General features: G+C 37.9%; 1 protein-coding gene across 7 annotated transcripts in view; it reads left to right on the forward strand.

Moving 5' to 3' along the window:
• The window catches only part of LOC111601591 (phosphatase and actin regulator 4), a 93,899-nt gene that overhangs the window by 1,070 nt on the left and 77,998 nt on the right, over window positions 1–14,831 (forward strand). For all 7 annotated transcript variants that reach the window (XM_030225296.1, XM_030225301.1, XM_030225297.1 and 4 more), the window contains exon 2: window positions 6,363–7,332. In XM_030225296.1, the coding sequence (XP_030081156.1) occupies window positions 6,561–7,332 (772 nt within the window). In that variant the 5' untranslated portion in view covers window positions 6,363–6,560. The remainder of the gene's footprint in view (window positions 1–6,362; window positions 7,333–14,831) is intronic.

A 14,831-nucleotide genomic window follows, 5' to 3' on the forward strand; every position in this document is an offset into this window, starting at 1 on the left:
AACAAAACAAAGTGAACAAATCAACAACATATTTAAACAATCTATTATTAAAATACATATTAAATATGCTCTCTCTTTTGCACTTCTGAATAGTTTTTTTCCTATGCTCTTTTAGCAGCTGCTTTAAAATTTGTTCCGTGTGCATCGCTGTAAATTGAATTTGAACATGCCAACATTTTTTTTGTTTTTTTTTTTTTGGGAGAGTTACTCAATTCCGTTATCTTATCCGCAACACGGCCGTTTAATGTTGTAGCTATAAAATTCCCCTCGCTCTGTCTCGCTCTCTCCCTCTCATATGTTTGCCCTGGCTACACTGCAGTTATTTCCTTATCGGGAATTCCTATGCAATTGCAACATAATTTACCGCAATTTCACTTAATATTTTTGCTGCTGTAATTTCTTTTGGAAAAAATATTTTTATCTACTTTCCAGTCTAGACGGAAATATTTTTTTATACATTTTTCTCTTGGCTATCTATAATTGAAATACGTAAGCGTAGCGAGTGCGAGTGGAATGGAAGCTTCATAAGAGGGCTTCTTTTAATGTGCTCTCTTTCCCTCTTGCTCACTCGTTCGCTTACACTCTTGACTGTTGTTGTCTGCTGCGATTTTTACTACTTTCTGTTTGTGCCTTTTGTCCCCCTCCCCCAGGGGAAAGCAGCATCCAAATAACAGAGCAACCCCCATAAAACGCATTTGCAGCCCCAAACCTCCACGCTTTAACTGGTGGTTGTTCTTGTTCTTACTTTGTGGGCGAACATTTAAATTTATGCGAATATTTCAACGCACTAACTGCGACGGGTTGTCGCCCGCGCAGCTCCTCGCGCCAAAAAAAACTTTTGCAGCTTTGGACTTTGACACCGACGTCGACGCCGACGCCAGTTGCTCTCAGTTGTGTTTTGTCTGGTTGTGTTCAATGGTATTTGCTGTATGCTTTCCTTTTGTTGTTGCTGTTGCCGTTGTTGTTTTAGTTGTATTCTTGCATGCAGACAAAGAAGGAGACAGCAGACGACTAAGCACAAATGCCTCTCTCTGCCTTTGCCTCTGCCTTCGTCTCTGCCTACAGGCTGCAGCAGCAGCAGCCGCCCTGTGAATTGTGTTCCATTAGCAACAACCCCACACACACACACACTTGCAATTACATACGTATAGTGGTGTGTGTGCAATGTAGAAACTCAGTGGCACAGTGGGTACTGGTTGACCTAAAATTTCATTAATTTAAGAAGTAGTTTTGTCTTTAGTACAACTTATTGATGTGTTAGTCGAATTTTAAGTAAATACTACGTATTTAACTTAATTAACTTAACCAAATAGAAAATGGAGAGCAAGTGTTTGTGCAATTGCAATTTGCACTTAACATATGGAGCTCCACTGTGCAAAGCCTGTGCGACAGCTGCTGCTGGTCAGAGAGCACATTCGGTCGGTGGCCGTTGCTGTTGCTGTTACTGTTACTCTTGTTATTGTTGTTGTTAGTGTAGAGTTTTTATTTTGCTGCTGCTGCTGCTGCGGTGGCGGCTACTTTGGTTTTGTTGTTTGCTTTTGCTTCTGTTTCTGTTTCTGTTTCGAGTCGCGTGTGCTGCAAATTGTTTGTTGTTGCTGCTGCTAAGTTTACATATGGCACAAAACGTGCTCGAGTAATGGAACAAAGTTCTGCTTCTTCATCTTCTTTTTTTTGTACCCCTCACTCTCTACGAGTTTTGCGCTTTTTTGCTCTTAATTGGATTTGATTGGATTTTGGCGCTAGAGGCGCCAGCGCTCATAAACTCAAATACATTATGTGTATGTACGTATGTTTGCATGTGCATGTCTGTGTCTGTGTGTGTGAGTGAGTGTGCTTGACTACATATGAATCTCGACTGTTTGCCAGCAAATCGCATTAGTTGATCCTCTTCCCCTCCCTCGCTTGTCTACACACTTTGTAGAGTTTCTCAGCGCTTTCCATTTTTGTTTAGTTTTGCATTCGCAGAGCTGATCTTTTGTACATCATTGTTATTGTTGTTGGTGTTGTGTTTTTATTTTTGACTTTTCCAAAGGCGCTGCCACACATTCGGCGTTGCCACAGTGCCATAAAAATCGCTAAACTACTGAACTGTAAAGGTTCAGTGAACCTGCCACAGCGCCACAAAAGTGCCACAGTCAGTCCATTGTATGCTACTACTCTTGTTGTTGTTGTTGTTGCTGCTGCTGTTACAGGCCCACTGCCCGCGCCGTTGTTGTATTTGCTTTTCACACACATATGCACACAGGCTGCAAGCTTTTTTCTTTCATTTTATTCATATTTAATATGCAACGCTGATGTTGCAAGTTACAAGTTGCCAGCGTCATCGCTTTTCCGTTTCGCATATGTGCAATATGCCGCTGCCTCACTCAACACGCCCCGTTGCCACCCCTCATCCCTTTCAGCGCCTACCGCTGACGACGCACTTGCTAATTTAATCGTTGCTTGTGCATACCCTGTAATTAAATGTTGACGGGTTCTTATGTTAAGGAATTATGTTAAAAGTTGGCCTTGCCGTTAATAGAATTTGCACCTAATCTAATGAGCCTAACAGCGTAGGCCGACAATAGTTTAACTGTTATATACAGTTATACAACGGGCAGCACTCCACAATACGTCAACTGTTATATGCAGTTAGTATAACAGTTACACAACTGTTATATACAGTTAGTATAACAGTTAATAATTGCTTTGCCAACCCATCTTTAATATTTTACTTAACAGCCTAAGCATCAGTCTACAATAGCTCAACCGTTATACAACTCTCCACTCGCGCTCACTTAAGCCTAAGCATCAGTCTACAATAGATCAACTGGTATACAACCCTCCACTCGCACTCGCTTAAGCCTAAGCATCAGTCTACAATAACTCAACTGTTATACAACTCTCCACTCGCGTTCGCTTAAGCCTAAGCGCCTGCAGCTTGTAGCATTCTACTGACTTTGTCAACTCTCTACTCTCCAATTAATCTTTAATATTGTGCTTAACAGCGTATATCGCTATCTACTACAGCTCAACTGTTATACTGGGTTAGCATGCTATCTCGCAAGCACTTTATATCCACCTGAATGGACAGTTAATAAAATTCTCCAACATTTTCTCTGCCATAAAACGTTTTATATATTGTAATTGCTGCTGATGCAGCAACAGTTGCTGCTGCGGCTGTTGTTGATTTCTATGCCTATTGTATTAGCTGCTCCACATTTTAGCCAATTCTTGAATACTTATTATGTTTTTCTTTTTTATGGCGCTGACGCGCGCCAAATCCCAAAGCCAAATGGCCCCAAACTAACGAACGTCAAAGTCAGCGCACTGGAACATTTAACAGTAACAGAAATCACAACAACAACAACAGCAGCAGATTTAATAACAGCAACAATTCGTGTTTACAGTTAGCCAAGTTTCGCCTAACGTTTATTCTTGTTCGCTTTTTTTTGGCTTTTGCTTGTTTGTATTTTTTTCGGCTAGTTACGCAGTTATAAATATGTGTATATATATATATTATATATATGTTTCTATAGTTAAAGATCTGTGCGTGTTTAATTTTAAAGTTCATTAAATAAACTGCGTTGTTGTTGTTATTGTTGTCTAGCAGCGAACACGCAGTTTGAATTTTAAATATAGTCTGAGCCCTTAGCTCGGCGTTTGTAGTTGTCGGCTTTGTTAACTACACAAATACCCTACAAATGGGGTATATAGGATTGTATTGAAGTTTATAAGCAAATATCTGTAAATTGTTTAGATTCCCATTATTTTGTTATATTGTTATACTCTGGACAGTTTAAACTAGAAAATTGAATATTTGTTTGAGCAAATTATTTATTCCTCAGAACGTTTGAAAAAGCTTTCGGAAATATTTTTTGAAATTTCGCTCTAGACAATTTTTTAAACTTTTAGAGAATTAATTTTTTGTTTGAGGTTTCTTCTTCAAAAAATTTGAAAAACTTTTCAAATATATTTTTTCTAAATTTCATTCTACAAATTTTTAAAATTTTTTTTATTAAATTTGCCTTTTTTTTTTAATTTTCGCTCTAAAATTTCAGTTTTAAGCAAATCGAATCATTTTAAACATTCATTCCATATAAAAACTAGAAAGCTTTATGTATCTAACTATAGTTTCTGCAGGGTATTTCGTCTGCTACTATCTGAATTTAAGTTATATATGTTATATCACTTTCTACATAATTATTATCTATCTATATTTTATTCAAGGGTATTTCATATTCTACTACCTGAACATATATACATATTTTTTTGTTATTTGGGTTTTCTTGTGTCTGTATCCTGTCATCAGTTTCAGCCTTATTCCCTTTTTTGTTGGCCTACCTGTGCACTTTGCGTGGCTGGCTTTGCGCTCGCTTTTGTGTAGTTATAGCTGTAGCTGTATCTGTGTTTGTATCTGTATCTGCACTTTAACAAAGTTGAAATCTACCTGACCTGTTAGCTACCTTGTTTTATCTCTCTCTCGCTTTCTCAGTTGCGCTTCCTTTTCGTGTATTCTAATAAGATTTGTCTGGGCCAGGAGTCAGGCAACTGGTTTGCCAAAGGATTGCTCTTTGGGCCAGACTGAAGGGGAGGGCAGGCGGATTTATCTTCGTCTGTTGGCAAAGAAAGATTCAAGTTGATTTTGTACGGAATGTGTAAAAAAGGTAAACGTACTGAATGGGTTTCGTTTGCCACACTTGTTTGAACTGCAGATGTTGATTTTGAATTGAAATGCATTTTACACTTCGTTTCACAGGGTCTTAAAGAGATTTCTTGATTGAATATCTTTACTGATATTGACATATTTGGGTTTGCCTTTGATGTGAAGTCAATCATAATTTTAATTTTCAGTTAGGGCTGTATGCCAGCCTTGTGGCTTTGCCTGTTAAGACTATCTATTTTGGTGTCAATAATTATTAATCGAACTGTTAAGACTGACTGTTAATGCTTATTGTTAACAGCCGGAATGTTAACTCAACTATTACAGGTCGCTCTTTACATTGCACTTAACATTTATGATACATTTTCTTCTTAACTTTAAAAAAGTTCTTTTTCGCTGCAATTCATAGACCTCTCTCCCTCTCTCCTGTCAGCTGTTTTAATTATGTATTCTTATACAATTTCCTTGCATTCACACTGCACCCTTTTCCCAACATTCACTTCTATATTTCCGCCCTAGCAAAGATTTCATTGCCATTTGTCGGCGTTGCCACAATTTATTACATTTCGTTTGTTTTTCTTCCTTTGCTCGCTTTTGTTTCAAGTCAAGTGGCCCTCTGGCAGAGACTCCATATGACTGCCAATTGCCCATCTCCTGCACAGATGCAGACTCCCAATTCCCTTGCTGTGCAACTCTTTTTGCTCCGCCTGCAGCTCCATTTCCATTTGCAACTCTGCTGGCAACGTTGTTGTTGCTGCTGCACTTCTCGCATGATGACAAGTGGTAACTGTTGTTGTTCTTCCTCTTCTTCTTCTTTGTCGCTTCCTCCATTTCATCTCTTTTTCTGCATGTGCCTTTTAGGTTAATTTTCATCAAATTGAAAACATTTAGCTGAATGACACTTTACATTGAGTTTGTTTTCTTGTTCTTCTTCCTTCCATCTCTTACTGGCTTTTACTGTTATTGCTTTTTATGCTTATTCATTATATGAAAATCACTTTGAAGCTATCACGCATAAGCGGCAATTTAAGTATATATTTAACTGTATAAAGTTGGCTTTAAATTAACGAATTGGAAGCCTTTGTAATGTCTGGCAACGCCCTGATATGGTCGTTTTTACAAATGGAACTTGAGTTTGTGCCAAGGCCCATTTATAGTCTAAAATGTCTAAACTACTCTTTTTACAGGGTATTAACAATTCCTAAACTTTGAAAATGTCGTTCGTTGTGCCCTTTTCAAAATATGCGTAAATTTGGTAATTATGTAAATGTTGCTTAAGGAAATTTTTAAATTTCCCAAGGGAATTGCTCGCATAAATTCTTTAACTTTGTCAAAAATATTGAAAATGAGAGAGAAAAAGGAAAAAAGTTAGTTTATGGATGAACTCTACAATTAAATGTATTCCCAGAGCATCGAAAGCTATACAAATATATGTAAATGTTCCATAGGGAAATTTACAAAATTTCCCTAGGCAATTTCATGCCTAAATACTCCAAATGCCTTGGCAGAATTTGTCAAAAATACATTGAAAAATTCAATTAAAAAAAAGATTTAACGAAAATGTAGAAATTAATATTAAAATCTTAATAAAAAGCGTCGCGCTCAAAGTTCAAAGTAAAAGCTTATAGAAAAACTCGTAAAACAAAGCACGTCAAGGGTGTCAACTGTTAATGTTGTTGTTGCCCTTTGAAGCATGTTTAAAAATTGTGTCTTTTAATAGCTTAATTGCAGTAATTAACTAAGCAAAAAAAACGTAGAGGAAGAAAGTGAAGAAAAGAAAGTGAAACGAAACGAAAAGTGTGACAAACTAAACGAGCAACCCACGCAAAGGGTCGCGTGTCTTTGACTAATTAAAAGAAAAGTAATAACACATGATGTTGGCAACCCTGGCAGTTAGCTGAAAACCTCAACACAAAATATGTCGCTGCGCAGCAACAACAGCAGCAACATGTCATACCAGCAGCAGCAGCAACAGTTGCTCGCACAGCTGCAGCAGCAGCACAAGTTTCAGCAGCAGCAGCAGCAACAACAGCAACAACAACAGCAACAGCTCGCCAATGGAGCTGGCTCCAAGTACATCAACAGCAATACGAGTCGCAACAATCTGGCAACGCTTGTAGCTGCCATCAATGGACATGATCAAGCGGATGGGTCGACGGCAACACACAGCAGCAATAGCAACAACAGCAACGGCAACAATTGCTATCAGCTCTCGCCAGCAGCTGCCTCGCGTGTTGCACATGCTGCACCATTGGGTCCGCCCTCTTACAGCGCTGCCACAGCGCAGCAGCCGGCGTTCGCCTACTTCAGCCAGCAGCAACATGCAGCGTTAGCCTACCAGCAACAGCAGCAGCAACAGCAGCAGCAACAGCAGCAGCAGCAGCAACAGCAACAATTGTCGCTGCCTCCGCCGGATCTCACGGATGGCATTGATCATCATCCGGTCTCCAATTCGCCGCCGGACTCGCCGCTTGCCGCCTCAGCCGCTGAACTGGAGCAGCAGCTGTGCGTCGTGGCCAAGATGCAAAAGTCGGTGACAATTACAGTTACACCGCAGCGCAGCAATTCCATGGATTTTCTCAACTTTGAGGAAAAGCGTCAGCTAATTGCCTCCTCGTTGTCGCTGTCCGACATTTTGCATAGCAACAATGCCAATGCCAAGGAACCCAGTGCAATCAACGCGAATGGTGGTAAGTCTTTTTGGCAGCTCCCAAAGCTGTGCAATTGCCATAAATGTTAACTACGTTAACATGACATTAGAAACTGTCAGTGAGAGGTCTGTAAAGCAGCAGGATTTGATAGCCTTGACAAATCTGCTCTTCAGGCGAAATGATTGAAGTAATGTTATAGCTATGTTAGTATAACGTAACAAACTGTTATACGTGAGGGCTTTAGAGGAGAATGTCTTGTATAATTGGTTATAAAAGTAGCATTAAATCTACATGCTGTATATGATGTTATTAATCTATTTACGGTTAAGCATGTGTAAGTCGATATAACATAACATTTTTATATGCGTGAGTCTTGTAGAAGAGATAGAAATGATAACTCTGTTAACATAGTATCCATTTTACCTAACATAACTCAAAATGTTGTTGATACTTTAAAGTTTTGCTCTATTTTATGTTAACAGAAAAGTCTCAAAAGTTTACAGAAACTCTACAAAACAATTTGTTTACTTAATAAAAACTCTACAACTGAGACAGTTAAGTAAGATTTGTAGACTCAAAGTATAATTGATATTTTCCATGCTCTCAACTTTTAACAACTTTGCTGGCTATACAGGAATACCTCAACTGTTCTGTTGTTTTTCCCATGTAGAAAAAAACTTTAACAATTTCATTTCGTTGCGCAATTCAATTGAATTTTCCCCCGTTAATCGCTTCGATTGGTTGAGCTGCGAATGCCAAGTTAAATGAAATGAAATGAAATTGAGAATAACTTTAAAAAGAGTTTTTTTATATATCTGCTTTGTTTTATATTGTTTATATTGTTTCTGAACTCTTTTTTTTTATCGATTCTGAGCTTAACAAAAAAAAAACTTTTCTTGTTTTATTTGTTTTTACACATCTGCCGCAGAACGGAAATGTTTTTGTTCACTCCAAATGGTTCACTGCACTTGAATAGGGTATTTTGGAGGGAAGGGTAGACGTGTGCTCAAAAGCTGGGGCGTGGCTAGGCTGGGGCAGAAGTGTTGTCAACGCTTTATCTCTTTGCTAAAGCAAACAATGTGAAGTGGAAGGCGGCGTAAAATTGGCCTACATATGGCAATTGTTGCTGTCGAATAACACTGGCTTGCTAGAGAGCACTTGTACAACATTGGCAATGCTTTTAACCTTGTCCAATAACTGTTATTGCCAGATATGCGTCTGTTTACCTCATTCAGCAAATCATTTGCATATATGAGTTTTTTTTTATGCCTTAATTTGTAGTTTTTCACACCTAACACACTTAACCACTTCAACTGCCCCACTGTAAAGCGATTTGTTGACTTTTATAAGGCTGTCAGTCAAGTCCAGACTCTTCCCTCACTCTCTCTTTGTCTGTCACTTTTGATCATACTCCTAAGCTGACAAGTTGACTCATAATCGTCATCATCAATCAAATACACCAAGAAATTGAAGCCGCGTGTGAAAGAAAGAGAGAGGCAGAGTTGGGATGAGCGCACTCTCCAAAATAAAATGAACTCATACGCTCTCATTTTTTAGGCGATCAACAGTTTTGTTTTTGCATTTACCACCCTCAGCTGTGTTCGGTGTGGAGAGCAGAACTGTTTGAGTGCTTTAGTGTCGAGCCTGATTGGTTCATTGCAATTTCCAGGCACATTCTCAACAACAATAAAAGCTTTATGCACATCTATTTATAGAACGGGCTGCTGCCCGAGCATTGTCTTCGCGTTTGCCGTCGTTGTCGCTTTTATTGATATTTAAATTTGTTTGCAATTAAAATGCTCGTATTTCAAGTTCAAATGAGAGCACGTGTCGAAGAGAGTGGCAGCAGACAGAGAGAGAGAGAGAGCGAGAGAGAAATAGCGAAGGAAAGAAAATGACAGAGCATTCATTTCAGCTCGCCATGGATAATTAATTCAGTGTGTCAAAGTGAGCCGATGAATCATATAATTTGCTGTTGCTGTCGCTCTCGATGTCGCCGTCGCTGTCTTCATCAACGAATCAGTTAGCTTTTGTTGTTATTTTCATTTGCTTTTGGTTTTGCTTTTGCATTGATTTTGCTAACCGCATTCCGCGCATTTTTTGCAATAATTTACGAAATTGCAGCGCATTTGTAGCACAAACAAGATTTGTTCACAAATTGAATGTGAAGTAATTGTTTTTTTCTTTCGTTGTCAATATAAAAACCAAAACCTGTAGCATACTGAGATACTGGCAAAAGGCGTCACAACTAATGATGAGACGTGGGTTTAATAGGTGTGTCAACGGAAATTCCATAAAAGGCAGGGTATCACCCACAGTTGTTCAAAAAGAACATTAATAAAAGTTCCAATGAACTTTATCAAATTTATAGGCATTTGTTTGACAGTAGCTTACGAATTTTAGAAATGGAAGAAATGATAAAAACATTTGCAAAAGCTTAATCTGATGAGAATACCATAAAAGTTATGGAGGATGCATCTGAAGAGGAGTTATTTGAAGAGTTTTTAAGAAAGACCTATAAAGCTTTTAAGCGGAGATTTTTTAGAGGAAAGGCTGTAAAGTCTGTAAAGTAAATGCAACTGGTAGACATGGAGAAAAAAAAACAATTATAAAAATCCTTGCAAAACAAGAAAAATTCATTTAATTACAATTTTATTTTTTATATTTTCAAAACATGGTTCAGCTAACGTTTACGAATGTTGTACAATGGACTGTGCTGCATCTTTTCAATCTCTCTCCGATACTTATTCTATACCTGGCTTTTGCTGTTTGTCTATCATTCTCTACGGATCTATGGCCATAATTCTCTATTTATCGCTTCCGCTTCAAACGTCGCATTTTATTGCTTTGGGAAATTTAAGCGCTTACTCTCTGTCTCTCTCCATCTCTCTCAACTCAAAATCAATTGTTCTAATTTCCGCTTATAAATAAAACAGAATAGAATAGCATTTACAGCTACGCAACGCCTTCTGCTTGTGTTCCCACGACTTTTTTGTTTTATGTTTTGAGAAATTTATCTCAATCGAAAACAATTTCACATCTGGCAATTATTTTGCGACGAAAAGTTAACAAGAAAATTGGCTTCAATGTAATATAAATCGAACTGGCAGCTGTCTCTCTCCCTTTCCCTCTCTGAGACCCCTCTCTTTCATTCTATTTATCGCTTTCAATCTCCATTTGGCTAACGCTTTTTTTCCAATTCCGTTTCAATTGCAATCATCAAACGGTTTTCTTTTCTGCTTCGCTCATAACTTGGCCGACACCTGGCATTTCAACATCAAACGCTTGTAAAATCGATAAATATTTCGTCGGCGTTGTTGTTGTTGCCTATCGATAACTTGGTACAATTTCAGCGCCGCCCATTTGGCGTTCACTTAAAATTTCATTTGATGGCCGCGTCGAGAATTTCCTCTTCGTTTCTTTCAATTTGCACGCCAATTTTCGCTGTCGGCAATTCAGTTCTTCAACTGCTGCTGCTGCTTCTGCTTCTTCCTCTACTTCATCTGCGATTAGAGCTGTAAAAATACAGAAGCTATCAAATGAAGAGTGAGAGAGACAGACAGCGAGAAGATAGAGCAGAGCGACGCAGCATGGAGGTTGGGTCCGCGCCATAAAGCCAGATAGACAGCACGAAACAGTAGCGCGAGCCCCAAACAAAACTGGCTACAAATATGGAATGCAACAACAAGCGTAATAATTATAGCAACAACAGCGCAACTGACATATGAAGTCGCCCCAAAAGCGGAAGGTGAAGTGGTTATTGAGAGGCTTAGCGTGCCGCGCGGGGCGCACCGGGGCCCAGGCAGGTGCACAGACGCGACACAAAAGGCTTGCCAGAGGATAATTTTTATTGTGGGTGGGGCAGCGTTATTTATATCTTTAAATAAACAACAACAACAGCAACACGAGCAGCAACAAGGCAGCGTAGCCAGCAGGCTTTAGAAGTCGTTCTGACGTCCTCTGTCTGCCGCTTTTTTTTGGTTTGGTTTTACCAAACAATTTTTGGGCTTTGCAGCTAGTTGGCAGCTCTCTTCAGTCAAATGTAATTTGATTGGGATGCGCTGTAAATGTGAGTCGTGAGAACGGGTATAATAGAGATCAAGGGCAAAGGGGTGTGTACATACGAAAGACTTGAAACAATTAAAGTTATATTGCAAAAAGTGAAAGGCGTCATTTTGTAAAGCAAAATGCTGGGAGGGATTAAAAGCAACTGACAAATCTGGCCTCGCATATTGAAAGAATCAAGTCAAAATATGAAAACCAAACTTTGCTTAAGAATTTTGTGTCTTATGCAGCTTTGTTCATAAAAATAGTAGTGCGACTAGGCAAATGTTGAACATTTTGATAGTAATCTGTAGTGAATATTAAGATTAACATATTTTGATTATTAATTTATGAACGGAGAAAGTTTCGTTTTTTTTTTGGCTACAGTTTGTGGGGTGCAGCACTACTATTTTTTTGAACAAAGCTGTTAATATAATAGAAAATAATGAAAGAGCTTCAAGCATTTGTTGAGTAATAGCGCAAGAGAGACAGAGAGTATATATAGCTTTAATTGGTTTTCTTGATAACACTCAGTTTCAGATAAGCAAAAACCTCTTTCAATATTCATTAAGAATGTTACAAATCATTTGCTTTCTGACAACTTCTTGGCTTAAGAGCAATTTTAGCTTTAATTTGACTTCTTTTAATATGTTAGATAACTTTCCTTATAGCTTATGATATTTTTGTTTGCTTCGCATGTGTTTTTGAAGAGTTAAGAACATAGAAGTTCCTTTACTTACTTTATTTATTTATTATTCTTTGCCTCTACTCCCTTTCGATCTTCACATTTATAGCTTATATCCAGGTCTATAATTTTAAATTTATATATATATCTATCATTTAATCATCTTAACATAGTTAGCCAAAAAATAATTGTACTATTTTCGCTACTCTTAATCTCACTATATTTATAGGGTATTTCGTAGTCTATACCTCTAAACGTTATAGCACTTAATTTATTTATTTATATTTCCTTTTATTGACAATTCATTGATATTTTCATTCCCATTTGCTCACTCGCTACTCACCCTACATTCCCAGGGTATATCTCAGTCTATACCCACTTCATGCCCCAACAGCCGGGGCACTCGACTGATGTCCTTGTGGTCCGACTTGCTGGCGCCTATTGACAGTCAACTTTGAAAACAAATTTCGGTCACATAGAAACACACTGCCCTGCCACGCCCCTTCTGCGCCTTCTCTGCATGCATGGCTATATTGATTTATTTCTATGGCTCGCTAATCGAAGAGTATTAATCAATAAATTGACGTCGAGTGTTTGCTGATTAACTTCGGCGCTATTTATGGTTTGGCTCGCTCTCTCTCCCCCTCTCACTTTGATATGCCACGCCCTCCGATTGGCGAACATCTTACGCAAGCCAACTCTCACACTTCTTAACAATTTCCATTTGTTTACAATCTTCAAGCACAATTGTGGGAATATTGTTGTGGGCGAGCGTCGAGGTGCTAATGAGGCTCAGCTCCAGCTGTAGCTCATTATTATGAACATCATTATGAAGCTGATGATGTTAATCAGCCACGTTTATTGTGCTCATCATTTAGCTAAATGACAAGTTGTATAATTTTTTTTTCATATTGTTGCAGTCACGCTTTAAAAATAGCTGCAGCCAGAGCTTTGCGTTGAGGTGGCTGGTTTTGTCTGCTTTTTTAAGTTTTCTAAATAAATAAAATATTTGTTCTGAGCTGAGTTTTTCGGGCTGTTGTCGACAAAGCATGAATAACTCAATTGAATTCACCGTTGCTTTTTAATCGTGTAGAACGCGTGAGCTGTGCAATGGAACTCTTTGTCATCGATTGTTGTGGCACATATATATATATATATATATATATATATATATATATATATATGTAATATATACTACATATAGATAAGTGTATGTATATATTATGCAAAGATAAGAAATGTTTTCATAAAACGTGAGCTTCCCTTGTGTTGATCAAGTCTGGCGTCTAGCATTGTGTGTTCAAATGGCAAACGGCGCTGCCAACTTGCTAAGAAGTTGAAGATGTTGCAAAAATTCAATATAAATATTAATGAATTCATATATAAATTATATAATATGAAATTATATAATATGATATATATAATATGTATAATATATATTTTTACAACATTTTAACAAAGTTTCTAGAGGCAAATACTTCTAACATTTATATTGAATATCAGCTACAAATATGTTTAGAAAGGTATTTAGCATAACAGCTAGGTAAAGTGAGAGCTGCTTCTTTAAAAATAGTTACAATCAGTAAAACGTGCTAAACAGCTAAAACTTCAACTATTCCACAGACTTCGAACCACCTAGCTCAAGACATTAATTTTTAATTACCAACAGAGCTTTAAGAAACCAGAATAAAGCTGCTATTACAAAGGTTTATAATTAGTTAAACCTGCTAATCTATTATTCTTTATTTTCAATCTGTGAAATTGAGGGTCTAGGTTTTGTCTGCTAAAAGTCAATGAATTAAAAGAAATATCATAGAATTTATGGACAGAAAATACCTTGAAAATAATTTTTTTATGTGTGAATTTGCAGCCTTAAATGCAAAACTTGTATTATATTATATCGTAAATATATGGCCAGATCATTCAAAATATTTAGCCAGCATATTTTTATGTACACTGCACTACATAGACACTTTCAGTTTCCTAACTCATCAATAACTCGACTTTTTACTGTTTTCATGAGCTCTACACTTGACGTAACATGATCTAAACTTAATTTGCAGGTATTAATAACTCAAGCGCTACTCGACAGCTGCTCAAGCGTGAGTCGCTGATGTTCATTCAGAAATTAGCTTCCAATATCTCAAGTTCAACTTCCTCAAATCGAAGTTCAAGTCGAGAAATCGTGTACAGTCCTCAGACCTCATCGCGGCCTCTGGCCAAACAAATTGCCACTTAAAGCGGAGTTAAACTTCAATTAACAAGCAGCAAAAGCGTTTAAGCATTTTAGCCAGCGGCGTTGCGAGACCTTTTCGAGAGCATTCATAAAACCAAAAACAAAAAAACCTGGAAAGAGCGACGCCATCAAATGTACAAGTCATAAGTCAGAGCCACGTTGACCCCACGAAGATCAAAGCCTTTCTAACTGCGTGATTAATGCGACACGCTGTTCCTAATGACCCTCGCCGCAGACATAGCGCTCGGCGACTAACTCAGCTTTAACTATGCCAATAAACTTGTCACATTTGGCCGACACCAAGTCAGAAATAACAAATCACAAATCAAAAATCGAACAATGATCGATCAAATGTCGGCCGCACCCAGCTGAGCTACACTCAAAGAAAAAACAAAGCAACAACGCTTAACATTTGAACTAGAAAATGTTTTGTGTTGCATAAAGCAGAACAACTAAAATGAGAAAGTGTAAACGGGTCTGCATACTCTTTTTAAAATAACCGATAAATATCGATTAGTAACTGTCAAGATGAATGTAAAGCTTATGAAAGGTAAAGTTTTGTCTAGTTTTGTA

This window comes from Drosophila hydei, unplaced genomic scaffold, assembly GCF_003285905.1.
Source record: "Drosophila hydei strain 15085-1641.00,03,60 unplaced genomic scaffold, DhydRS2 tig00008128-arrow-arrow-pilon, whole genome shotgun sequence".
Lineage (NCBI taxonomy): Eukaryota > Metazoa > Arthropoda > Insecta > Diptera > Drosophilidae > Drosophila > Drosophila hydei.